The following is a 25250-nucleotide window of genomic DNA, read 5'->3' as shown; positions in this document are numbered from 1 at the left end:
TCGTTCACATCACCGCCCCAGTGAAGACTGGCCCTCGCGACGGCCAACTCTTGCCAGTGAGAGTGCGACGGCAGTGTTTCGAGCCGATCCCAAGGGCTCTGGAGGGCTTCTACTCAGCACGGCCCGTGTCAGCGAGCAAAACTTGCAGCCCTTGGCGGCCGAGTCGTCGAGAGCTGAAGCATTAGGCACGTGGTGGTAGCCTCCGCGATTCAAGCGCGTTATACTGAGGCAGTCGCAGAGATGGCACAGCATTTGGGGCGTTTTGACACCCGAAGGATGTCGGTCCCAAGGATGTCAATGTAAAACAGTCAGTCGAATGTGTTCCCCAGGGAACAAGAATAAAGACAGCTGTGCGGGTGCCTGTATGTACTCAAAGGCTTCCGATGTTGTACCGAGAAACAAGCAAGATGTGTAAACGTAGGAACTTGGACTTGTTGAACGGAGTAGTTTTGAAAAGCCGACAGCGCATATTTATGGCTGAATACACTGGACCAGCCGAGGAGAAAAGCGGGAAGAATAACAATTGTCCCTGCGGCTGAGGAGCCGTATGGTCAGCTGAGGCTGACTTGCGTCAAATATCACCCACCAGTCTGGCAACCACGCTGCGCCAATGAATCACACATGCTCACAAATAGTCATACTGAGGAATAAATGAGCAGAAGCCTTGTCCCTTGAGGCTCTCCGGCCGTAATCGCAAGCCACTACTACATTTGTAGCGTGGGCTTAGTATCAAGATGAATGGATATCGCAAAGGCTTCTTTATGGGGGTTTTGCCGTGGCAATGCGTCTGTCGGGAATTTTTCAAGCAATGTTGCCGATGTAGATATGGCTAGTTCCAAGATTGGACCTGAATTCTTTGGATGCAATTTTATAACGGGCAGTTGAAGAGCAACATTGTGTCACTAGTGTCAACTGGTCTGACTCGGTGTACGTCAACCTGCAGTTGACAGTGACCTCTCTTCAACGGTGCGAGTTCGTGCGCGAGGCGCTGGCGCCATCGGTTCTGCCGTTGCCACAATGACCCAGTTGTTCAGAGCTTGGGCTGGCCACGGAAGTTGCGTTGGGACTCTTCGTTCCTTCAACTATGCCACAGACAAGACGATTGCCTCTGTTGTACAAGTTATAAGGCTACAATGATCTACGGTGACGAATTGAGTATACTGGCGTGTTCTTCGCCTATTTATTCCAAGACACGACTATCACATGAGCTGAATACCACTATTGAAAGGAACAGGTTCTTTTCCACTGAGCCGAAAAGATTTCCCTCGTGAGATAGTTAGGAATGACAGCCCAAAAAAACTACCGCCTACAAGTATCAAATTGTCTGAGACTACAAGACCCGATATCAGCGAGCAAGTTGCCCTAGGGATAGGCAAAGCGGAGAGAGCTGGAGCCTGTAGATTATCCCCTTCAGAGATGCTTCAGGGTCTCTGCCGGGGGCCGCCTGCGGCCGGCTCGGTGGCATCAATAAATTGCGAGGTTCGCGATGCTATACACGTAAATAGAGTAAGCCCTATTTTTCCTATTGACCAGTTACTAATAAGTATTTTTTTCATAAAACAATTAAAGGCTAGGGGATACCCGTATTATATATTACATTAAACATGTAAGCTGGAAGCTGCACTCAGCTTATTGCTTGCCCAACGTGCCGTATTCACTCCACTCGGCAACCAATTTTTCATCCCGCTTTGCTTAATTCCTTTCACTTATAGTTTCGATTTCACCAACAAGTTTCACCATTAATATTGGGATCCCAGCAAAGTGCAACATACCTTTTAGAGCAAGTGTATAAATGCGCCTTCTTTTTCTTTCGCCCCGGATTAGTAGAAGGCGCCCGCCGGCCTCGCGCAGCACTAAACACCACAGTAGTAACATCGTGAGGTACGTACCGGCTCTAGTTTTTTCTCTCTGACTATTTGATTTTAAGGCCCTCGAGACTACTTGTCGGACGGCTCTACACGGCCCGTGGATTGTAACTGCGGTGGCGTAGCAGGTTGACCACTCCATACAGAAGCAGAACCGTAAGGCGCCATCTCAGCACGTCACAAATGGAACGACCTCTGATTGCGAAGCAAACCATTCCACCTATCTGCTGTTGCGGCTAAGCGGTCATGGTGGCTCACTAACTCTGCTCAAACGGGGGAACAGCCTTTAGTTACGTCATTGAGTCGTGTGCATTTTGAAGGTCGCGGGCAACTTTAGCTCAAGTTTCTGCAAATCAAGACGCTCCTGACACTTGACTACAGACAACTTCGTGTTAACTATCTGCTTAGTAGGCTCCTAAAATAGCAGTAAATCCAGATATTCTTAGACAGCAAGACGGATGGAATTGCGCGGCTAATGCTATCTTCTAGACAGCCTCGTCTTCAGGGGACCCGTATAACTCAATCAACAATTAGTAGAAAACTCTACTTGCAGGACTGTCGACCCAACACGACGCTCTTTAGTCGTTGTCATGGCCGACTTGGCGCCTTCACCGTGTCTGTATAGTTTGGCATGTTCTGCCACTACCAAACCATGCATCATGGCGGTTACTGGATTTGACCGTGGAGCCAGGGGCAGAAGGATCCAGCAACAGCAGCCCTTGGCCGAGTATCCCCGAGACCCAGCGTGTGACCTTTTGGCCCTCTCTCTCTGTGTATGTGTGGCGCTAACATCATTACTATAAGCAACTGTAGCTTGAACTGCAACATAGATAGTTTTTGAACTCGTTCAATGACGAAAAATTTATCCTGTTCCTCAAATACACGCCTTTTAATCTTATATATGGGCCACGGGGGCCATTTTGCAAGACAGAGTTCGTCAATAGTGCCAAAGTGCCCCCAGCCGTCCAACTGCAATTCCAACTGTTTCGTCTGGCTTTTTAGTTTAAGAATCACCACAACGTGTTGCATCATAACCCCAAGCCCTCTTGTCGTCCGTTCCTCTGGCACTTTTTTATTTTTGAAATAGGCCGTTCAACAGATGGAGTGTCGCCCGCAGAACAATTCCTGCTTCCGTAGACCTTTCTGTTTTACCGCATCCTACCGAGGTGCTATATTCTAGTGTATTCAACTCGACCATCAATTATCTTCTTCCTACAGAGGCGTTATGTGTTACCATGCTTGTTGGGTTTCAGCGTTGAGTCTGGAGCAACACGCCGCCACAGGTAGACCGTCGCAGTAGAGCTATTGTTGGAATGCAAAACCGCATAGACGAAGTGATGACACGCCGACTCTAACACGAAGAGAGCCAAGTAACGTGATTTCAGACTTTGTGTCTTGACGTCACATTTTCTCAAAGTGAGTCCTACATCATCTTTTTGGGGAGCCATGTTCGTGCTTCTCCGAGCCATAACCACCCTCGGTTGCTGGGGGCTATCACAGAAGGTCAGATTCCATGCTTCTACACACTAGAGCACACTAGATGACTATTTAATATGGCAAATTGATGAGTTTTGATTCAAAAGAGACACAGAGTTTAAATTCGCTTAAGCATTCAGATACTCAAATCAGCGTCGTTTAAAGATTTCGACGCCGAGGCTAGTATCTTTGCAAAAGGCAATTTTAGCTGCTTAGCGGACTGGTCGACTACTGCGTTTCCGTGCCACGGTACAAGAAAATAGGCTGCCAATGTCCATTGTAGCAAATATCAATTGATCCCGCGCTGGCAGGTATCTGCACTGAAAGTGTGGGCTACCCTACATGAGTCGAGGACTGCGCTTCACAACAAACACATCATCTCACCGAAGGGACTGCGAGCCCTAACTGGCATGCTGGAACCTCAACTAGCCAGACTTTGTGATTCGTTTTCTCTCTAATTTTATTGCTTTGATGCATCCCAGGTCCTACGGTCTCTAGCTAGCTGAAGTCTAACAAGTAAATTTGTGTTGTGTTTTGCAAAGGCCAAACAGCACCGGGCAGCCAATAATGTCTTCGACTTATTCCTCCATGTCCCAATTCTATAATTCCTCCCCCTTACGGTATTATTTCAAAGCACTCCATACGCTCAAGATAGATTTCGGGAACGCCGGAGAATCGAGTCACGAAGCACAAGCTCCGGCTCAGTGGCGCCGAAACCGCATGAAATGGAGCCACTACGTTTCTGATAAATTAATTAGCAGTCTCTTCGCGCATCGTCCGTTGTACAGTAATTACCGGTGCGGCGGTCGGAATACTCACGTCAATGCAGAGCCATCGTCAGGAGTCGGGATACGCACTCGGATTCTCCCTACCTTGAATTAAACCCTATTTACTCCGCAATCTACTCCTTGGTTCAGACAGGAGCGACTACAGTGTTCCTTGGTCTTTTGAGGCCCAACGGACTGATTCGTGCTTAGTGTCATTCTTGGCAAGGGCAAGATGGGAAAATACAGCCCCGTTGAAATACCTGCGCCTGGCCGTCTTGAACTGATGCTAATACTACGGAAAATCTGGCCCGACTAAGCGACTCAAGGTAGCAAAGGCCAAGTCTATGCATGTTCCGTACGACAAAAACAGGACGGGACTTCTACCGATCATCCAGCACTGAACGTCCTCTTTCCTTCCAAAAATATCATTTTCCTATAGTTTGCTCCTACGCGGTCAGCGGTGATGCCGAGATTCGTTCAAGAAATCGACACAGGGCCACAACCGATGATGGATTTGCTACAAAGGGGCAACTGATTCAAGATGATCCGAGTTGGTGGGATTTTTGATGGACAGGTGGAGTTGACCTGGCAAGGGCAGTGGCTTGGCGAGGACGGGAGGATCGTGCACCTGGTCTGGCTACTAGTATATCAAAAGTTTGCCATAGGTGGTGGCGTTGTTATAGCCTGATTAGTATATTTTCGCAGACAACTACCTAGGTACCCAGTGTTCAAGTTCCCCAGACCTACCTGCATGACATGCTGCTGACATGCCTGGTAATTCAATTAGCAAGTATACGAAGGAAATATTCAGGCACCGTACGTACGGCGATGTGCATGGCGCCGTCGCCATCTGATATCTGTGGATTTGAAATGGCCTTCTGTACAATTCAGACCCTGAATGTTTAGCCAGGCGTGACATAGCAAGGGGGTTAAATGTAATAAGATATGATTATGACAGAGAGCGTGTGGGGTTTAAAAGTACCTAATAACGCGATCAAAATTTTTATTAATAAAGGTTATGATAATAAGAGCTATTACTCCCTTATTATTTAACCTATATTATAATTAATAGCCCGTAATATAAATAAAAAGAGCTCCTATTAACAGAAAAGTTCCTGTAAATAACCCCCATTTAACTTCCCTGTCAGGTCACTCATGGCTAAACTCACAGGGGTTGGATTGTATAGCCGTACGCAAAGTTTGGAGCACCGTATACGATACAAAGTTGAGATGCCTCATTCCGGTGTTCCACATTGTAATAGTTGCAGGGCACCCTGGATTGAGGGCTCCCAAAATCGTTGGTGGGCTTTGGATCGTGGAGGCTAACTGTAGTGCGTGACACTTATACTGAGTAGTTGCTGAGTACTCCGTTGAAAAATAGACCAGAGCAAGCATCATTTGCAAGGCAGCTCAGATGCCGGATTCTTTATCACGCCGATCGGGTCGCATGGCCAGAGCCAATGAAGAATCCGGCGGAGGCGGCAGCGAAGACACAAGGGTTCATACCATGCGTGTTATCAGTATAATAAAGAAAGCAACTAATAGCTGACAACCCATCTGGGAAATGGGTCAACAACTGGTGCGTAGAATTATGGGCCTCATTTCCAGCTAGACCCATCCCATGGAGCTGACATCTTCACTCCCGACAAACATGTGTGACCGAATGGGGAAGGATGGTAGTATTCACCTCTCGCTAACCGCAGACTTGGGCCGGAATCTCGGCGACACAGAGTTGATGATGTGGCGTATGGAACCGGGTCGCGTAGGGGGAGGAGGACGTGAAGAAACAAAATATAAAGGGGGGGGTCAAGCGACGCCAAGACCGAATTCCTTTCAACTGAGCATATGTAATACATGGGACTTTACTATTTCCAGACTTGTTTCTCATCCTGCATTACCCATGGCCAACATGGGACCTTTGTGGATAAGGGACGCAACTCGTCCGTAGGGAATGGTTCATTGAACATGATGAGCTCCATGATGAATGATGGACTGCCATGTAAGCAGTAGTGCTGGAGAGTTCCCCTGCCGAGAGTAGTATCAAGGTGTACTGTTTAGCAATGTGCGTAACACTTGATGCTTACCGTGGGCATCGAGGGATCAAGTTACAGTAGATCGAAGGGAGCGTGGGTAAGCCAAGACAGAGAAAGAGGAAGCGAATAAACGGCTTGCCCTGTCTAAGGGCGGAAGTAGGTACACATGATGTTTCTCTGCACTCTATTGTCCGTATTCTGCACTTTGCTGCGTCTGCTGACATTCTGCCGAAATGAAACTTGGTCGCATTGCGGCGGCGGAGTACTTTTCGACCTCTTGCTCTTTAGAATCGCCCCGTTTGATAAGATTTCCGGCTTGGGCTTGATTTTGAATGAGAATGTGGAATGCACCATGATGGTGTCGGGCTCAGGGGTATTCATGATGGATGGCGTCGCCAGCACTCCGCACTACCGAGCATGGACTCCCGAGGTCCATTGGCGCCGGCGCCGATTGTTGCAGCCACCCACCAGCCACGCCATTGATTCGAAGGCCTCTCGGATCATTCCTGTGGTGGCACGACATGGTGGGCGTGTTAAATCAGAAAGAGGTCGCGTGATGCCACGGTGAGAGTCGAAACCACAGACAACGAAAAGCTGAGCCGGAATGAAGAAGGGGTGGAGAGTTGTGGAATATACCATCAACTGTCCGGCAGTCTTTTTTTCCCTCGATGCTGTCGTGACGTCGCAAGGTATTGTACTTGGCGCTGTGGAACTCGAGATGGAGCGAGTCGCGTGTCGAATGCCCATAACCGGGCAAGCGCGGAAAATCCAAACGTCAACTGGTCACTGGTGCATTCGTGGCGGCATGCGGCTCCTGGTCCACCACGGGCGCGCTTGCGTCGCGGCATGGGGACCCTTTTGGTCCGTCGTCTTGGAAAGCCCCTATTTTCACCATTTGCATTTGCTGCATCCTTCTTTTAATACCGAGTCTGTATGCATTTTCGGGATTCCCGTGCTGAACCATCTGGCATTTCTGTGACAGATGCCCCTTGACCCACCGCGTCGCATCTTTCATCAAGACAAAAAAAAGGGCATCTCAGACATACATCGCGGCTATCGCTGTCCATGCACATTGCGATTGACTGCCTGCACCTCCAATTTCACGATGCAAGCTGTGGGGACGAGAGCCTGTTGGTTGGCAGCCCTATGAGTTGGTCTCCTCATGTCTCGTACTCGGTGCTCCATACGGAGGAACCTCGAATGGAGACGTCGTATCCCTCTAGATGTTCGCAGATGTTGGTTGTTGCATACGGAGTAACAGCTCCGCTCCGTCCATGATACTTGAACAAGTAGTTACCTCTTGATTCATAAAGTCAAGTGCCAAAATTCTTTACCTATACAAAGCTACAAGTAGTGTACTATCTCTCTTGTATGAAGTGCTTTTACTACTAGCCTTATAATTTTGAAGTAAATTATACATCTTTGTACTTGAGATTCTTTACTCATCAATATCTGTCAAGGATGAGCCTCACCGGGGCTGTCGCGAGTTTTGGCGCAGTTCCGACCCTTGGCCCAATATTTCGTACAGTAGAGGCAAAAGAGACGAGTCGCTGACAACTTGGTTCGGTTGACTGGTAGTAGCTGTAGGGCAATGCACGAATCGATGGCCGAGGGTTGCAGCAGTAACTACATTATTCGACGACAGTCGTCTTGCACATCTCGGCCCCGACCCTTTTGCCACATCTCTTGGCTGGGCAGGGCACAGTGTGCCGGAGACTGTGCGGGACGAGCCACAGACCAGCCCCATTGCTGACTCCGTATTCAAGGTTATTCGCACGAAGGCGCCTGGCCATAATTTGAGAGGGGTCGAGTCGATTCCGGCAACACCACCTCAACGCCGATGCGCCATTCCAGCGCGCTTCTCAAGGGCAGGCACGACTCGCCTTCTCCAGCAGCTCAAACCTCGAAACGCCATCTTGTTTGCTCATCCTCTGTGCTCCGTACTCGGTACGTACTCGAAACAAAAAGAAAAGACGGCCTGTCACGCCCGCCCTGGTTCCATCGTCGGAACTCTTTGTTCCCCACTCCCCCCTTTCATGGTGATGATCCGCCAAGCTGCCAAGCTATCAAGCCCCTCAGAATCTCGTCTCTAACCGTTTCTCCGGTCATGTCGTTGGATGCCTCGGGGCTCTGCTCCGTACGCTATCCAGGATTCTCGGAGGACATCCGATGAAGCCGAGCCATCTAGCCAGCTAGTGTTCTCACGCGACACGGTGTGCGCATACTTTTGGAGCGGGTCCCTGGATGGTGGCTGTTGAATGTTGCCTTGGCTTTTGCCTGGCTCCTCTCGCTTTCATCTTGTCAGCCGCCTCCCGCACCTCCATGTTTGTATGTTGCCATGTGAACATGCCATCATGGTATTGAGTGGCTAGCCCATCCGCCTCATGGGCCAGGCAAGGCGGGCGTGATGTGCAGCTGTAAAACACCAAAACATACTCATCGAGGTGCAGGACAGTTGAAGATGCCTGGGGGAAACACACGAGGAAGCTGGCTGCCAGAGGTAAAGATTCCAGATGTCGGTCAAGCCGGTGTAGTCATGTACGCAGGATTCGATTCATTCTTATTGCCCCAGCCGTTCCCCGCAAGCCAGGGTGTGTGATCAGGAAAATGCTAGGTTCCTTTGGACGGCCGACAGGGCGTGGATGGAGCAGAAGTCGAAGTGAGTTGTGGAAATGGAAGCTTGCTTCCTTTCATTCCTCAAGTAAGTAGATGCACGATGCTGCTGCACTCCGCACGTTGACGCTTTCCAGTCTCGTCTCGTGCCAGCCCTTGCCTGGCTCTCGACTCCTTCTCGAGCACACACACCCATCGTCGCCTCTTTTTTTTTTTTTTGTCACCTCCTTCCTTTTTACTCTTCTCCTCCCTCCCCCATTACGCCACCTCTTCTTCGTACTCATTTTGTCGCGCCTCACCTTGGTCGCGCATTTTCCCTTCTCTTTGGAGTTCGCCCTTTGCCCATCGTACTCGTGCCAGTCCTTGTCACCTCTGCTGGCTAGCTCTGCATGTATTCTCTCTTTGTTTCTCTATACTTTCGTTTCCTGCAGTGGCAAGCTACACGCGCTGGGAGAGCAATCGAGGCCGCTTCAACAGCGGAGTTCCGCCGAATCAACGGACTGGCATCGACCACACTCCTTGTCCATCACTTCGACGCCCCATCTTTCCGCATTTTCCGAGTATGAGATATCGAGCCAACTCTAGATCCGCCGCCTCGCCGTTATGATCGACTTACCTCGCCGCACGGCAGGCTCTCTCGCCTCTTGCTTGAACAGCCGACGTTGTGTCTTGACCAATAGACGGCTCTGCCTGGCCTTTGCCTCCCGTTTTGCCAACCGACGACTTGTTTTCTCTATTGCTGCCGTTTCTATTCTCGGTGCCAAATGGGTCCATATATATGCACACATTACGGCCCTTCCAACGGCCGAAATGGCTCGATGGGGACTGTCGTTCTTTGCGCAGGACACGGCTTTGTTACTGATGCTGCGCCTGCTGCTGGATGCTGAGCTGCCTCTATTTGCCGCAGTTGGGTGCTTGCGTTTCTTGGCTACTAGTCTGGCCTGCGTCATTACGTTTGTCCAGCATGTCCTCGCCTCAATCAACATCTCGTTCTTTGTCGTGGCGGGATCCGAGCTTCACTGGCGTAACATCGGCCTGGCGGGGGACTCATCGTCCTGGTCCGTGCTTCTGACTGGGCTCGTGTCGTGCTCCATTGCTTTTGTCGCCATCCTCATAGTTGGCTGGCTTCTTCAGGACTTTTGCTTTGCCTTTGCCGGCATGGCTCTCGATATCGTCAAGCTGCCTCTTACTTTCTTGTTCAGCAAGATCCCCTACTGCAGTCGCCGCTCGACCACGACCGTCAAGTATGACTACGTACCGCAAAAGGAGATTGATATTGAAGATGGATCGGACGGTGATGACGAGTTCACTTCGGTCGGGAAACGCAAGAATCTCGGTCCCGCAACCCTGCCAGAGAACAAGATCATGTGGCTGCTCTACACTGTGATTGGCATTCTTTTGGTCACACAGGCAGTCTTGGCCATCGTTCGTCCTGTTGAAAGTTCACTCATCTTCATGTCCTGGACGCCGATTTTGCTGCCCTTTATCGACTTTGCTCATTCTTCGCCGACTCTGGCCGGTCTGCTTCCCTACTACAGTCAGAGTATTGGTTGGGGTTGGGATAATGAGACAGCCCTGGCCGAGCCGATTCGCTGGAACTGGCTGCCCGAATCGGAAACCCCGCTCCCCGGATTTGAGGACTGGTATGAAGCTGAGATGGACCATTACAACGCTGCTCATGACCCCCTCAAGATTTCTAATTTGGAGGATGACATGCTCGCACCTCTGCGAGGCAAGTTGGGTGACGTCGATATTCGGCACGTGGTACTAATCAAGCTAGAGAGCACCCGCAAGGATGTATTCCCCATCAAGAAAGATGGTCAGATTTGGCAAAAGTTTGCCGAGACTTGGGAGAATGGTACTTTACCTGACGAAGTGCAAGAGCGGCTTTCAACTCTCACTCAGAATGCAAATTTTCTGACCGGCGATTATAACGATGGGTTCGAACATGAGACTACTAAGCGACGCGGCGGTCTGAACGTGAACAATGATCATACAACCGGCACCTACACCCTCAAAAGCCTTCCTGGAACCCTCTGTGGAATCACACCTCTGGTTGCCGACTTTAACGTAGAGTATGCCAACCACATTTATCAGCCTTGTCTGCCGCATATTTTCAACGCATTCAACGCCCTTGACCACTCCAACGACTCTGCGAAGCACACCGCCGAGTACACGAAATACAAGTGGAGCAATTCTTTCATGATGTCGGTTACGAATTTCTACGACAAGCAGGATCTTTTAATGCCCAAGATGGGATACAAGGAGGAGGAGCTCATCCACAAGGAGTATCTGCAGAGCGATGAGGCCAAGTTTGGTAAAAATACTATGCCTGAGATAAACTACTACGGCATGGCAGAGTCTGCCGTTGAGGAATATATTCGAGATGCGTTCAAGACGGCCAACGAGAAGAACGAGCGACTGTTCCTCTCTCACCTGACAAGTACCGCCCACCACCCGTTCAAAATGCCCGACGAAGAAACATATGTGCCCCTTGCGCCCGAAGGCAAGCTCGAAGACCTTTCGCACTATGTCAACACTATTGGATTTGTTGATCGATGGCTGGGAAAGATTTTGCAAATCATCGAGGAGGAGGGGTCTACTAACAACACGCTGGTGGTCATGGTGGGTGACCACGGCCTGTCGGTTCCCGAAACGGGCGCGGTTACGCCTTATTATCAACCCAATGTCGGCAACTTTCATGTCCCCTTGGTCATGTCACATCCAAAGCTTCCTCCCATCGACATCAACACTCCGGTAAACTCGATTTCTATTCTGCCGACAATTTTGGACCTGCTCATCGAGACGGGCTCTCTGTCTCAGTCTGAACGCCAAGCCGCGTCTGATCTGGTGCGCAACTACGAAGGCCAGTCACTGATCCGACCTCTCCAGACGTCGTCGAAACATACTGGCCAGGCCGACTGGCAATTCACGATTATGAACACTGGGCGAGCCCAGGTTGCTACCCGTAGCGCACGAGAACCCAACTGGCGGCTGGTGGTGCCTGTGATCAAGGACATTGAGTGGAGATTTACGAATCTCGAAAAGGATCCACACGAAAAGGATGGAGTTCTTTCATTTGACTTTGTCACCTTCCTACACAGCGTAGAGAAGAAGTACGGATCGGATGCAGCCAAATGGGCTGAGGAGGCGTCGTTTATGACGAGGTGGTGGGTTGATGAAAATGCAAGGCGATGGCGTTATACCCCCTGATTATTCTGAAGCGACCTGGACATGCATAGCAAGTCTTTTTTTCTTTGTCTTATCATGTCACACAATCACCACTATATTAATTATATTCCTTCCAACGTTCGCGAGAGGGTCATTAGCATCAGAGGGCGGCTGCAATGGATTCTTGGCTACTATTACGTTGCATCTACTGGTTCATTGTCTTTTGTTCTTTTTTCTTGTCACAATATCGTGGCCTTGTCCACCCCCCCATGACGGCTCTATTTGCTACTACATTTTTTTGTCATTATTCGGGATCACGGGAAACTAGGGGCATCTGGGGTTTTGATGCAATTTCTTGTACGATAGCGAGTACTACGGAGTATGGTCAATTCATACTAGAGAGGTGCATATATCTCTTAGATTCATTCTGTGGGGGCTTTTGGTTTCTTCGCCTATCGTATCATTGATTTGTTAAGGGCAGAAAATGGCAACTGTGACGTGTGGTTCAGTTAGAGTTTGAGGCTCGGCTCCTGATGGATGCTAAGTTGAGTTACACGGTACCAGACCAGACCGCATCTGGGGTAACAAAGTCAGATGCAAAAAAGTCAATCCGCATGCAGATTTGCCCTAGGCGCACCCGCGGGGGACGGAGCACGGAGCACATGAAACGTGCTTTACGGTGTCGTGCGTGGTGCATGCTTTGCTTCGGGTCGATGCGGTGGATAATGCTCTGCTCGCCAGGAGGATCGACGGCGCATTGCGGGCGATTCGATGTCGTGTTGGCGAGTCAGTGTCTCTGAGCGCGTGCCAGGCGGTTCGGAGTTTTTTGCAACGGGCAGGCATATTGTGGGGCACAGTGTGTGACTGGACACTTGAATGCCCCCCCCCCCCCCCTTTTTTCCCTGGTTAGGTTCTGTCAATAGGTTAAGCTTGTTGGGGGGTTGGTTTAGCGAGGGAGCGTCGATCACGGCTGAGCTAGCGAATGGTGGGTATTGTTTGGAGCCGATTTGGGAGGACAACAGAGCGCGGGCTATTGTTGAGGAGAGTCTGACAAGGTGGTCATGTGCGACTGATGCTGGCCTGGAAGGACTGAGAAGCAACAATGGACTGTCTCGGGGGAGAAGAGTTGAATTTTTTTCCCCCTAAACTAGAGCTTCGCTTGATATGTTCTGGTTTAGCGCAGCGGCGAGGCTGATGGCTCGAGAGGCGCGATGAACCTGCTGGGCCTTGACTCTGCGCCAATTCTCAATTCTCCCATCATATTTAGTAGGGTTAGGGTTATTCCCACCAGACCAAGTCGAGCTTCGGGTTCGCATGTCAGAGCGCGGCACTGAAGATCTGAGGGACCCCGGTTTTGCTCATATCCGATGAGTCTCAAGCTGATAAAGGGAAGGGCTCCCAATGGGGGGGAAGCTGTGCCAGGGAATCCTGGCGTCTGCGTTTTCGATGTCTCGCTCCTGTACTCCGTAACTCTGCGGACATTACTCCAACAAGCGCCCTTTCCGCCGCCAGCCCCCTCTATAGCCGCACAGTCTGTCATGGTTTGACGTCGGGAAGATTGGGTTGTGTCTCATAAAATTTTCTCTTGGACTCTCTTGGGTTTGTTGCAGTCGGTGTTGGGGGTGACTTGGATCGCGTCATGGCTGCAGTTCTCGTACGTCTGCTAGCAAATGGCTAGGACTGGGCAATATTAAGCCCTGTATCGACAAGGTCGCACTGCTGTATGACATCTTCGCATATTCTAGTCACCCAAAAGAAGGAGTTTCATACAAGATGCGAAATGGCCCTTACTTGGCAATCACTCCAAGGCCTCTGTGGCCACCAGACGTCCATACACTGTAGTTGCAGAGTTACGAGCTGCGAGTATCTTGTTTAACATATGATGCCTCACGACCCACATTCATCCATGTTGAGTGTTTCCCATTGCTGATTCGATCCATCTTGAGAGGGATTGGCATTGGGAAGCGACGACCTGCAGTCGATTGGAAGAATCCGTCTCGATGAGCATGCGAGAGAAACCGCTGATTTACCATTGTGATTACAGAACTCGAGGCGAGGTTCGATGAAGTCGACACGCAGTTCTGCCCTCGGCACCAAGCCACGGCGTAGGGCTTCAACCAGTAGAATTCAAGGCCTGGCTTTCCATCATCACCACGCCCATGTTCACCAATATTCAAGCTCAAAGAGCGCCTCCTTCCGGAGGTCACGGGAGCGATATGCCACCAGCCCCGCGAACCGTACTTGAAATCGCAACTCGGAAACAATGGCCATTTCTCATCCCTCACCAAGCCTCGCTTGGCTCCTAGAAAGAGACGCAGTCTGCCTCTCATAATGGGCGGGGAGAAAACGCGGCCCGGACGGACCTTTCCTCTGTCCATTGTCCACAAGTACTACCCTCGCGCCTGGGACTGCCGACTGCCGTTCTTGCACCCAGTCCTCAAGGCCACCCGTCCCAAGCTCATCAAAGCAGGCATAATCAGCGCGCTTCTCGTCCAGGTGGTATTCTTCGCCCTGTTCTGCTACCTCTTCGGCGCGCTGTACCAGCAAGGGCCGCGCACCCACAACCTCAGCGTGCTGTGGGTAGACTACGACGGCGGCATCATCGGCCAGGCCGTCAACGCGGCCTACGCGCGGCTGAGATCCGACCAGTTTCCCACTCTTGTTGCGCGGTCCGCCTCGCAGTACCCCTCGGCCGACGCCCTGCGCGGAGCCGTGTGCGACTCGGACTACTGGGCGGCGATGTACACGGCGGCAGGGTCGTCTGCCAACCTCGGCCTCGCCATCGCCGGGCTCAACACGTCGCAGTACAACGAGTCGAACGTGCTCTTCTACATCTGGAACGAGGCCAAATACCCGGCCGTGATGGACGGCGCCTTGTCCAGCAACATGGTGGCCCTGTCCAGCGCCGCCCGCATCTCCTACGTGGCCCTCAACGGCACGGCCGCGCTGGCAACCATGCCGCCGGACAACCCGGCTGCACTGTCCGTGTTTGCGAACCCGTGGACCGTCACGTCCATCAATCTCAAGACGACGACGCAGGGCGCCCGCGCCGTGTACAACACCATTGCCATTGTCCTCATTCTCCTGCAGAACTTCTTCTTCCTCGCCACCATCAACGGGCTGTACGTGCAGTTCAAAATCTACAACCGCGCACCGCCCAGGTTCATCATCCTCATCCGCGCCATCATATCCTGCGGGTACACTTTTTTCGGGGGCCTGCTCATCACCGCGGCCATCTGGGCCTTCAAGGCAGGCTGGAACGTCTCGGGGGCCGCGTTCGTCCTGGACTGGATGACGTTTTGGCTGCTTAGCCACGTCAGCTTCCTCGTGCTCGACGTCTTTTCGATATGGATCCCGCCGCAGTACGTGCCGTTTGCGCTCGTCACCTGGGTCATCACCAACGTCACCTCTGTCATTGTGCCGTTCAGCCTGTCCAGCGGCTTCTATCGCTGGGGGTACGCGCTGCCGGCGCACGCGGCGTACGAGGTCCTCACGGATATATGGTCGGGCGGCTGCAACCCGCACCTGTACTATGCCCTGCCCGTCTTGTTCTCGTACGAGGTGCTCGGGAACCTGGGGACCAGTCTGGGTGTATACAAGCGCTGCCACCTGGCGGTTGTGGCGGAGGAGGCCACCAAGCAGGCGGCGATGCTGCTGGAGCAGACGCGAGAGAGGAGGCAATCGAGGGCGAATGGAGAACCCCTCATTGCGGGGGGAAGCGGCCAGGTGGCCGGCACGAGGACGGAGGATGCTGAGGAGTCGGAGCGCGAGCAGAGGGAGGAGTTGGAAGAGGAGGACGAACAGGCTGCGGAGGACATTCAGAGGCTGGAAACACAGGCAACGAGGATATATTCCAACTTGGGGCCCGCTTTTCAGCTGGTTGGTTCTGACGAGAGGTAGGGTCAGGGTTAGGGTTAGTGTCGGACCCCTCTTGTTCCTTGGTAGTACGGAGTACCTAGGTACCTAGGTTATGACTCAGTCTAACTATTTCTGCCGCCCCCAACAGACCGGAGTTTGGTGGTCAGCAATGGGCAACATTTCGAACCTTGATGTTGTACGGGGACCATAATCGTGGTTGTACAGAGTCCATTGACTTATTCCATTGCTTCTTTGGCCCGGCTCAATTGATGGCTAACATCCACTCGTTCGCTACCCCGCGGCGATATCGGCGCAACGAATGCGTAAAATGGAGCCATCAACCCAAGTTACTCCGTACCGCTTGGCTTACGCCATTTTTCATCCGTCATCCCACGCTGCCATTGCGAACCGCCGCCAATTGATCCGCTCCGGAACTTTGGTCGCACCGACATCTGGAAAACTCGACTTGTTGAAGCGCCTCAAAATTTTCCATTCCACGCATCTGCACACTCCTGCATTGCAGCTTGGCCCATGAAGTCCATGCGATCCGGCAAACAGTAGGAGACTGCACTGCTCCCGCAAGCACCGTCCAGGCACTCTGTTGGCACTCTGGCCACTCCAGCCTCAGAGGCCAGACCAGACCATCTCGAAACCGCGCAACCCGCCCGACCTTCCCACAATGCCCCAATCGGAACCCACCGACGGCCGAGACACGCCCGTCTCGTCTGCATCGGCAGGCGGAGGAGGAAAGAGACGCAAAAGCAAGAACGGCGATGGCAGCACCAGCAGCAGCAACAGCAGCAAGAAGCGCGAAAGAGGTGACAAGGACGACGGGGGCGTCACCAAGCTGGCAAACGGCCCTCACGGCGACGGCCTGCGCCGCTCCAGCATCAGCAAACCAGGCCGCGACCGCCGCGACGAACCTGAGCCCAGGACCAAGCGCCAGAAGAGGGAGAAGCGCGACAAGAGCGAGAAGCGGCGCCAGACGGCAGCCGACGACGACGAAGCCAACAGCAGCAGCGGCAAGCGGGACGCCTCGCGGTCGCGATCTCTGGCGCGACTGGAGAGCCCCGTCATCGACTTTGACGGGCTCAGCCGTCCCAGCGTGGGCGCCCGCGACCGGCTGGAAGAAGGCCCCGAGGCGGCGGCGGCGCGGCTCGACCGCATCAAGGGAGCCGTCCGCACCATCCTCGAGTGCGTGGGCGAGAACGCGGACCGCGAGGGCCTCCTGGCGACGCCGGAGCGCTACGCCAAGGCCATGCTGTACTTTACGCGCGGCTACGAGCAAAACGTGCTCGACATTGTCAACGGCGCCATCTTCCAGGAGGGCCACTCCGAGATGGTCATTGTCAAGGACGTTGACGTCTACTCGGTCTGCGAGCACCACCTGGTGCCCTTCACCGGCAAGATGCACATCGGCTACATCCCCAACAACGCCGTCATCGGCATCTCCAAGCTGCCCCGCATCGCCGAGATGTTTGCGCGCCGCCTGCAGATCCAGGAGCGCCTCACCAAGGAGGTCGCCAACGCCATCTTCGAGGTCCTGCGGCCCCAGGGCGTCGCCGTCGTCATGGAGTCGAGCCACCTGTGCATGGTGATGCGCGGCGTGCAAAAGACGAGCAGCACCACCGTCACGAGCTGCATGCTCGGCTGCTTCGAGCGGAGGGACAAGACGCGCAACGAGTTTCTCAGCCTAATCAACGTCAATGCCCGTTGAGGGCCTTTGTCTTTTTTTTTTTTTTTTTTTTTTTTTTTTGTTCTTTTTTCAACTCTACCGCTTTCTACCCCTCCACCCTTTTTCAACACATCGTCGTGGGCAACAAGGGGGGTTATTCACTCTGCGTCGGGTGCCTCTGCTTTATTCTGCTGTACCTACTAGCGAGTTCACTTTCTGATGGCAGACAAGCGTGGCATGGTAATATAGGCTCATGCTTTTTTTTTTTGTTTTTTTGTTTTTTTTTTTTGGTTTCATTTCTCTCTAGTTACGCACGCACATGGAGTGTGCTGCGTCCGCACCTGTTCTGTACTAGTAGGCACGACTGGCTCGGCCATGGGGCCTACGAATTGTTCATGATACTGGGTGCTGGCTCCTATAACAATGTGGCTTCGTTGCCGCTCTCGCGCACATGCTGTGTCCAATTGTCCACGGGTGTGTTAGAACCATTCGACGCCATCCTGTCGCATGCATGAAGGGCCTAGATGCCAGCCGAACTGTGTCACCCATTCCCTGGGTGTTCCGTGACTTCTTGCCGGCTGGGACGTCTTGTCGCATTCGTCGTGTTTCGCAAGTCTGCGTGAACCGAGAAGGCCCTCGTGGCCTTGGACAACAACTGAACAAGCTGCAGAGCAGGCCGGAGTCGGCCCCGATGCTATTGCTGCATGATGATACAAACCGCGTATCTATATAAAATACAAGAGTCTGAGAGAACAAAAAATACTGCCCATCTTGCGATGTGATAACCCCAACAAACATCATCCACCCATGGCGATATCGCAAACGCCGTACGCAATCGTCCTGCCGTGCCTATTCGCCGCCAAGGGCCTCCCCCTTCAAACATCACCTCGAAATCATCCCCATGGGCGACACCGCAAGTCCTGCCGTGCATATCCGCAGACGGCCCGTCGCAGGGCACATGCCCCTGCTGACGATGCACGACGGGCCAGACGAGAGCTGTCACGTCATGGCAGTCTCCAATCTACCGCACTCCTTGAACTCGTTCAAGATCGGGCCCGCCTGACACCATGCGCTGAGAGGACTTGGTCGCCGCACACTCGGGCGTCAAGCACAGGTAGGCTGCGGATGTGTCGGCGGGCGACTCTCGCGGGGAGGTTTGCGAGGAGGAGCCTCTGCTGGAAGAGGACGAAGCGCGTCACGGTGGACGGGATGCCCAAGCGGGCGTTTCACGCGCAGAATTACAAGCTCACAGAGGAGCGCGGAGGCGAGGGCGACGGGCGGGAGGATGTCGTGGCGGCTTTTACGAGCAGCTCGGCCAGAGGGGAGATTGGGAGGATGCACTTGAATGTGGACCGCGGGAGAGAGTTCGACATCTCGGCTTGGATGACTTGTTTGACGATATATTGGTCGGGGCAGTGATGGGGTCGTTTGTCGGGGCTGTATGCCCTGTGAGGTTGATGGTGATGAAGTTGAGGGATTATAGAGCACGAGGTGGATAGTTACGCAAGTAGATTTGGACTTACACTGTTGTATAAATAGTCAAGTAGTAGACATGTCGCCGGTTACCTGGACAATCATCTACTTTGTAGTTTAGCATCTGCATGATTGATATTGATGAATGTAAGGGACTATGAGACGGGATGGCGTTTGCGTCAAGACTTGAATATACACCAGTACATCGTATATATAGTACCGGACATGTCACGCCAGTCACAAGCACCCGGCCAACTCTGATGAATAGTTTACGACATAACAGGCTTCAACAGGCTCGACGGCTCTGTCCTACTACTTCGCGGTTCCTCGACTCGATACGGCGCTGCAAAACGACGCCAATCCCCAAGTGCGACACGCGCGTTATCACTACAGTGTCACGAATGGTGGAATATTTTCCAATGAATCGAATGCATGGCCTAAATGGCGGCCCCCTTTGCCGCGTTCCGAGAGACTTACGGCATGATGGAGCGAAAGGCCGAGGGGATTTCATCGTTGCACCAGCAGCGGGGACATTTTGAGCCAGCGGTTGAAACTCGACGCTCATCACAGCACTAACTCGGGGCGCGCGAGTCATAGCCGCTCGATGCGAACAGAGGACCAGTTGACACTTTTCACAGCCGTCGTTCCAGCGGCGAGGCTCGGACAGACTGTCGCTGCACCAGAGGCTCAACTAGTCGCGGCGAGAGGAGGATACAAAATGCATCGAGCACCGTTCCGGAGCGGCATCCCGGCGTTTCGCCTCGCTCAATGGATATATGAATATACAGACGGTATACAGACGGTATACAGATGGGATGATGTTTCGGTGTCGGGCGAGAAGCGGTGGTCGAATAAGACGGGCGCGTGTTTTGCGCAAGGCGACGGAACCTCGATGGAGAGGGGATAGTCTTTCCGACAGACACGCTGCCACGACGCACACGCGGCTTTATATACCTTGGAGGAAATAAAGACCAGTCCGGTCCTCCTCAAAGGGCTTTCATTCAGTCAAGCAGTGCAATCAGCCCACCGACGTCACAACTGCCGCTGGCACAAGACCCTCTTTCGAGCCGCGCATTACACCAAGTCAAGCCCATCCGTCTGAAGCATTCTGCACCATTCGCATTCGCCCCACCTCGCTCATCTCTAAAGTCCAAATAGGAAACTTCCAGACGGGTTCCCCTGGGCTTTGGCCCGCCCGTGGAAGAGCAACGCCCAGTCGGAGAGCGAGGCCGCCCTCCCAAGTTGGCCCTCCCGGATCGGGTTCACAGGGCACAGCCGCATCATATTGTAGGGCTGCGTTAGGGCGTGAAACGGCAGATACGAGGCGAGGGCGGGATCCCTGCGGTTCCTTGAAAACTAGCACTCGAGACTATGAACTTGTCCCGTTCCCCCATCCCAAGTTTCCATATCTTTCTTCCCTTCCCGTATCTTTTCTTCCTTGTCGTCTCGTGCGACTGTCTTTCTTTCCCGGGCCCAGCGATTCCACCATCTGGCTGACGGGTGAATAAAATGGCCATCTTTCAGGAAAAAGGCCGGTGGCCGCTAGTCCGGCGCCTGCGCTGGCTGAGAATCGGCCAATACGTGCTGAACGTGACGATAATAGCCATCAGCGCGTTCCTGCTCGCCGTGCTGATTTCCAACGACGCAGGACTAGGAGGCAGCGTCACGCTGGCAATGGTGGTGGTGAGTCTTGTTCCCTTGTTGCAACTATCGCCCCGTCCGTGTTTGCTAACGACGACTCTTTTCCAGGCGGCCCTGACCCTGGTTCTCACCTTTGTGCAGCAGTGTTTCGGCACGCGCCTGGCCGGATACCGGCGACGCGGGTGTCTCATCTTCTTCATCTTGTTCGACCTTCTCTGCCTGGGGCTGCAGGTGCCCCTGGTTGCTGTCCTGGCGGCAGCCGGCCTGCCCGTCGACTGCCACGGCATCGCATTCGGCAGGGACCCTCATGTCTGTGAGTATTGACGGGTGCGCAGGGTAAAACGTGGACTGCTGCTGACCTGCATCGTAGTCGGGGAGTCTGGCCGTGGACTGACGCCGACTTTCTGCGCCGTGCCCAACGCCACCTTTTGGCTGTCCATTATTCTCATGTACGTTTTTACTTTGGGAAGCTGGGGGGGTTTGTGCTGACGGTTTCTGCTTAGGTTGTCTTATATTTACACCATTAGCCTTATTACTCGACAGATTGTCGCGGTGAGCGGGGAGCTGAAGCTGCTCCGGCAGGAGGAGAAGGACGTTGCGAGCCAGGAGCGCATCACGGCCATCATGGCCGCGCACCAGGCTCCCCCGCGGACTCGGAACCGCGCGCGGCCGAGCCAGGTCGAGACGGTGGACTTGCGGACCGAGTCCGTCCGGGGCATGGGCGAGCGTGATGCCGGGCCGCCGTGGTGCCGCCGGCTGCAGGCCCGGCGGCTGAGGAGCCTCCGCCTTATATGTCTGCTCGGCCGGCAAGGGATTTAGCGACGAGCTTGAAGAAGAATTAACACATGGGGGGTATTTTGTTTTGACATGTAAATGTAACGAGAATGGGCTTTGGGGGAAGAGGAGGCGGTATGCCTGTACAAGGGGGTGTTGCCGTGCGATCAATGGTGTGCACGCGGCATGGCAACCAAACCGGACGCTTCATGTACAGCCCATCTTCAAGGTTCTAACAAGATGGTAAATGCGATATTGTACACTAGGAAAGTCTACACCACGAACTCAGTTGCCCGCGCCGTCGTCCCCTACCTAGTTCGACACGCCTAACGTAAATCTCTGGTCGTTGGCGTTCGCACAAGCCGCGTCAGACTCTCTGCGCCGCGCTCGACAGGCACTGCCAGCCGTGGCTGCCGGGTTGAGCGGTGTGCCGGCGCGGCGAGGATTAGAGGTAAGGAGCCCATGTTGAATTTCGAGATGGCTTATGGGAGATGGAGGTGTTGGGTCGAAGCTGCGAGAAGGATGGATAGGGGAGCGCTGGTTGCCTTGTGGTTCGCGACATGGTGGTTGAGCGCGGGTGCTCTATATAGCTTGGAAGGAAGAATACCATTCGAGATGCTAGCATTTCTGCAGTTTTCAACGCCGATAGTATCAACGTATTTACTCGGCGCTTCACCAGACAATGTGGCAGTTCCATCGAGTCTGCAATTAATAGAATAAGTCTTGTTAAAAATCTTTATCGTATTTTAGAAAATGAGTAGGTAGTATATATCCGTCGTACACCTCGACTGCGGCCCGTTTTGAGACGGGATATGGGACGAAACGCGGCGCCAACGTCAAACTCTTGGGAAGATGGCCCCTTGTCTTGGCTTGTATCGCAGGTTTCGTTGTTGGTCATCATGCCAACATGACTAGCTCATGCGGGAGGAGCGAATATGGCCGACTGGCTTGGTCAAGCCCATCGGTTGGATGGCAAGAGAATACAAGTCCCATTGAATGAGCTCAACTTGGAGGAATAGCCGTGAAAATATGATGTAACGGCAGCTCTGGAAGAGTTTGTTGGGGTGAATAGACGCGGCCACTGAAAGCCTCTCCTTACTCATACAATGGAAGTCGAAGCTCTTGGGAGTAGTTAGCCAACAAAATCACTTGCAAGACACCAGAGAGCAACATACACGAATGTAGTGCGGCGTGCAGTTGGCCTGGTCTCCGCAACCAATCCTGGCTCAAAGATTGCACGAGAAGCGGCCCCGGCAGTCAGCGTGCTCACGACGGCGGCAACAACCCAGAGGATGCTGAAGGCGGATATTTTTCCCAGGGAGTGGGTGATGTTTTGGAATGAAAAGATGATTGAACGCGACCCGTGCCTTTGAGAGAGCTTTTGTGGCAAAAACATCTTCACTTATATAGTACATCACTTATCTACTGCCACCGAAACCACAAAGGTGTTGCGCAACCACACTCTCTTCACCTGTCGTCAAGTGCTGAAAGTGCCTCGCGATATCAGTGTATACTTATAGCCACGATCACGGCCGAGTCGCCTGATCGTGCCATCTCACCCGCTCGATTTCGCACAAGCTCCGGGCCGCAGCACATAATTCTGCGGCAGACCAGGATTTGCGTCGTTTTCTGTTGACTTGTCCATAGTCGTGGTACTTACCTGTTGCTCCCCTTTTTCCTGTCTGGGACTGTTCATTAGATTCCGGAAACCTCAGTGCAACAATGCTGCCAAGTCTGGGCTCAAGTATCTGCTCCCGGGCAAGTATCCTGCATCATGCAAGTTACCTCGCCCAATCACATTTTTTTTCCATGATATACTACACTCGTTCATCACCCTTTGCGCTGCCAAAGCTGCCGAATCGATTCGTCCATCATCCTGACGGATGATTATCCGTGAATCTGCTCCAGGATGCCACCATGAGTTCCTTGGACTCTCGTGTATTTCGATAGGGAAGCGGGATAAATTGCCACGCCAAGTTATCGATAATCGCATGTCTCACCCGACTAAAACCTAGTTGCTCCCCCTTCAGCACCGAGTTGGCGACATCGCCAGTGTGGCCGCCTCCCTCGGTGCCACGCAAAGAGCTCCGGCTACTGCAGTCCTTCGGCTGAATTCTAGTTATCATGCTGTGCCTCTTCTTCTGCACCCTTGGTATCAAGCCAATTGATTACACGCTTAGCCATAAATACTTACCATGAGCGGGACTTCATGTCAGCTTTCCTTTGTTATGTTATTGTATGTTACAAATGGCATCAATCTGAATGGCTGGTTGTGTAGAGCGATCCAGAATACATCAGCGCCGCGTAAAAACTTGTCTATGAGCAATAGCAATAAAATCATTTGGTTTGCCGGTACATGGGAGAGGGAAGGCTTCGTATGGTGGCGCCCAGGCTAAAATAGTTGGTAACTGATAGCATTACGTTTATGTTGACTTGGGAACAGTCAAAGGATGTGACCGCTCGCCTTTCCCGGCGGGAGCAAAGATTTGTCCACCAGCGGCATATCAGCTAGAGGTGCCACGTGGTATATTTACAGTGGCAATGACTCAGCTATCAGTTGATGAAATAGATCACACTGTGTTGATTTTTGCCTATATCGTGCTGGTTTTCTGTATATCGCGCTTCTGGGTGGCTTGGTTACATAATGTGTTGCAGGATCAAAGCGTCCATGCAGGCAAATATTCTCCAACTAGTGCCCTCTGAATAGTCCCCATAGTTCAAAAGATCTTTGTATGCTCGGTCAGTGCCAGACCACTGCTGTGTTATTCTGTGTGTCTTCCCAAACAGCAAGTAGAGCCCACTCTGTGGGCGAATATTCATCCCGGACTGTCAAAGTCCCAAACACAAGCTAGGCAAAGATCGCGACACAAGGGCCGTTGGACAGATTGGCAGACTCATTACAAAGAAGAAATCATGTAGTTGCATTCATATTACTGCCGCAACGGCTATAGATATTGTGCGCCCTCATTGAAGCGGAAGATTAAGAGCTGTCCCGACTCGCAGCCAATAACAACCAGTTGACCCTATGAATTTGAACTCTCACAGTGTGGTCCTCAGCTGGGTGATACATCTTTGGCAAGACAATGAGCTTTTTTCCATTGCAAGTGATCCATTTCTGAGGGCCAAACTCCTCGACGCCATAAGGACACCATGGCTCGGGTTTTATCCACGGCGACTTTTCACCATTGCCTAGGTCTTTGATAAGTATGCATCCTCGTTCTGTCACCACGCTCTGCGGGAACTCAGCGTTGACGTGCATTGAGCAGGCCAGGATCCTTTTTGGGCTGTAAGCTTGAGCTGGCAGCTCGTGTTCCCAGCTCCCCAAGTCACGTTCCATATCGATGTCCCTACCGCATCAGATGCGACGAACATTGTTGAATCTGCCGAGAACGTCATGTAAGAACCTGATACGACATACTTTCCATCTGGTGAAAACAAAACGCCCATGATGAAGGCTTCATGGCCACGAAGTACTCGTGCCCCTTGCATATTTCTTTCTTTCCCCTCTTCCTCCTGGCCCGATTTAGCGCGTGCGACCTTGGATTGTGTGATATTCCACACACGTACGATCCTATCGTCAGATCCTGAAGCTACAAGTCTGCCATTTCGCGATAATGCCGCGCACCGTACCCGATTTTTGTGTCCATAGAGAACACGCGACTTAGAGTTGCGATCCACCCCCCAGATACGGACAGTCTGGTCGTCGGAAGCTGATATCAATTTGCGAGAATCATGGGCGAATGCGAGTGATTGGACCTCTTTTCTGTGCTCACATATTCTTCGTTGTAGCAGGCCTGAGTTTCCATCCCACAAGCAAATCAAGCCATCCATAGAGGCCGATGCAACCCATTTCCCATCCTCGGATATTGTGATACTTGTGATGGGCCACGTATACGGTGCATTT

General features: G+C 52.6%; 4 protein-coding genes across 4 annotated transcripts; all 4 read left to right on the top strand.

Moving 5' to 3' along the window:
* Positions 1-9357: 9357 nt before the first annotated feature.
* Positions 9358-11967, top strand: J3458_020167 (uncharacterized protein; the record flags this gene model as incomplete). The annotated part of the gene is made up of 1 exon (XM_007808461.2): positions 9358-11967. The coding sequence occupies one exon, from the start codon at positions 9358-9360 to the stop codon at positions 11965-11967; it is 2610 nt and encodes an 869-aa protein (XP_007806652.2).
* Positions 11968-14256: 2289 nt separating this feature from the next.
* On the top strand, positions 14257-15825 carry J3458_020166 (uncharacterized protein; the record flags this gene model as incomplete). The annotated part of the gene is made up of 1 exon (XM_007808462.2): positions 14257-15825. One exon carries the CDS (start codon positions 14257-14259, stop codon positions 15823-15825), a length of 1569 nt encoding a protein of 522 aa, XP_007806653.2.
* A 637-nt stretch (positions 15826-16462) lies between these two features.
* Positions 16463-17500, top strand: GCH1_2 (GTP cyclohydrolase 1; the record flags this gene model as incomplete). The annotated part of the gene is made up of 1 exon (XM_007808463.2): positions 16463-17500. One exon carries the CDS (start codon positions 16463-16465, stop codon positions 17498-17500), a length of 1038 nt encoding a protein of 345 aa, XP_007806654.1.
* Positions 17501-20294: 2794 nt separating this feature from the next.
* On the top strand, positions 20295-21986 carry J3458_020164 (uncharacterized protein). Its single transcript, XM_066121881.1, has 4 exons — positions 20295-20614; positions 20681-20885; positions 20943-21021; positions 21076-21986. Exons 1-4 carry the CDS (start codon positions 20441-20443, stop codon positions 21389-21391), a joined length of 774 nt encoding a protein of 257 aa, XP_065973056.1. The 5' UTR covers positions 20295-20440; the 3' UTR covers positions 21392-21986.
* The last annotated feature ends 3264 nt before the right edge of the window (positions 21987-25250 follow it).

The sequence above is a fragment of the Metarhizium acridum genome, assembly GCF_019434415.1.
Source record: "Metarhizium acridum strain ARSEF 324 chromosome Unknown scaffold_572, whole genome shotgun sequence".
In the NCBI taxonomy this organism is placed as follows: domain Eukaryota; kingdom Fungi; phylum Ascomycota; class Sordariomycetes; order Hypocreales; family Clavicipitaceae; genus Metarhizium; species Metarhizium acridum.
Note: the sequence above shows the minus strand (reverse complement) of the source record. Positions and strands in the feature narration are given on the sequence as shown.

Excerpts from the sequence above, each read along its gene's own strand:
- J3458_020164 (XM_066121881.1), top strand. The coding sequence starts at position 20,441 with ATGGCCATCTTTCAGGAAAAAGGCCGGTGGCCGCTAGTCCGGCGCCTG. Across the intron at positions 20,615-20,680 it reads TCACGCTGGCAATGGTGGTG|GCGGCCCTGACCCTGGTTCT; the intron begins GTGAGTCTTGTT and ends ACTCTTTTCCAG. Across the intron at positions 20,886-20,942 it reads CGGCAGGGACCCTCATGTCT|TCGGGGAGTCTGGCCGTGGA; the intron begins GTGAGTATTGAC and ends CCTGCATCGTAG.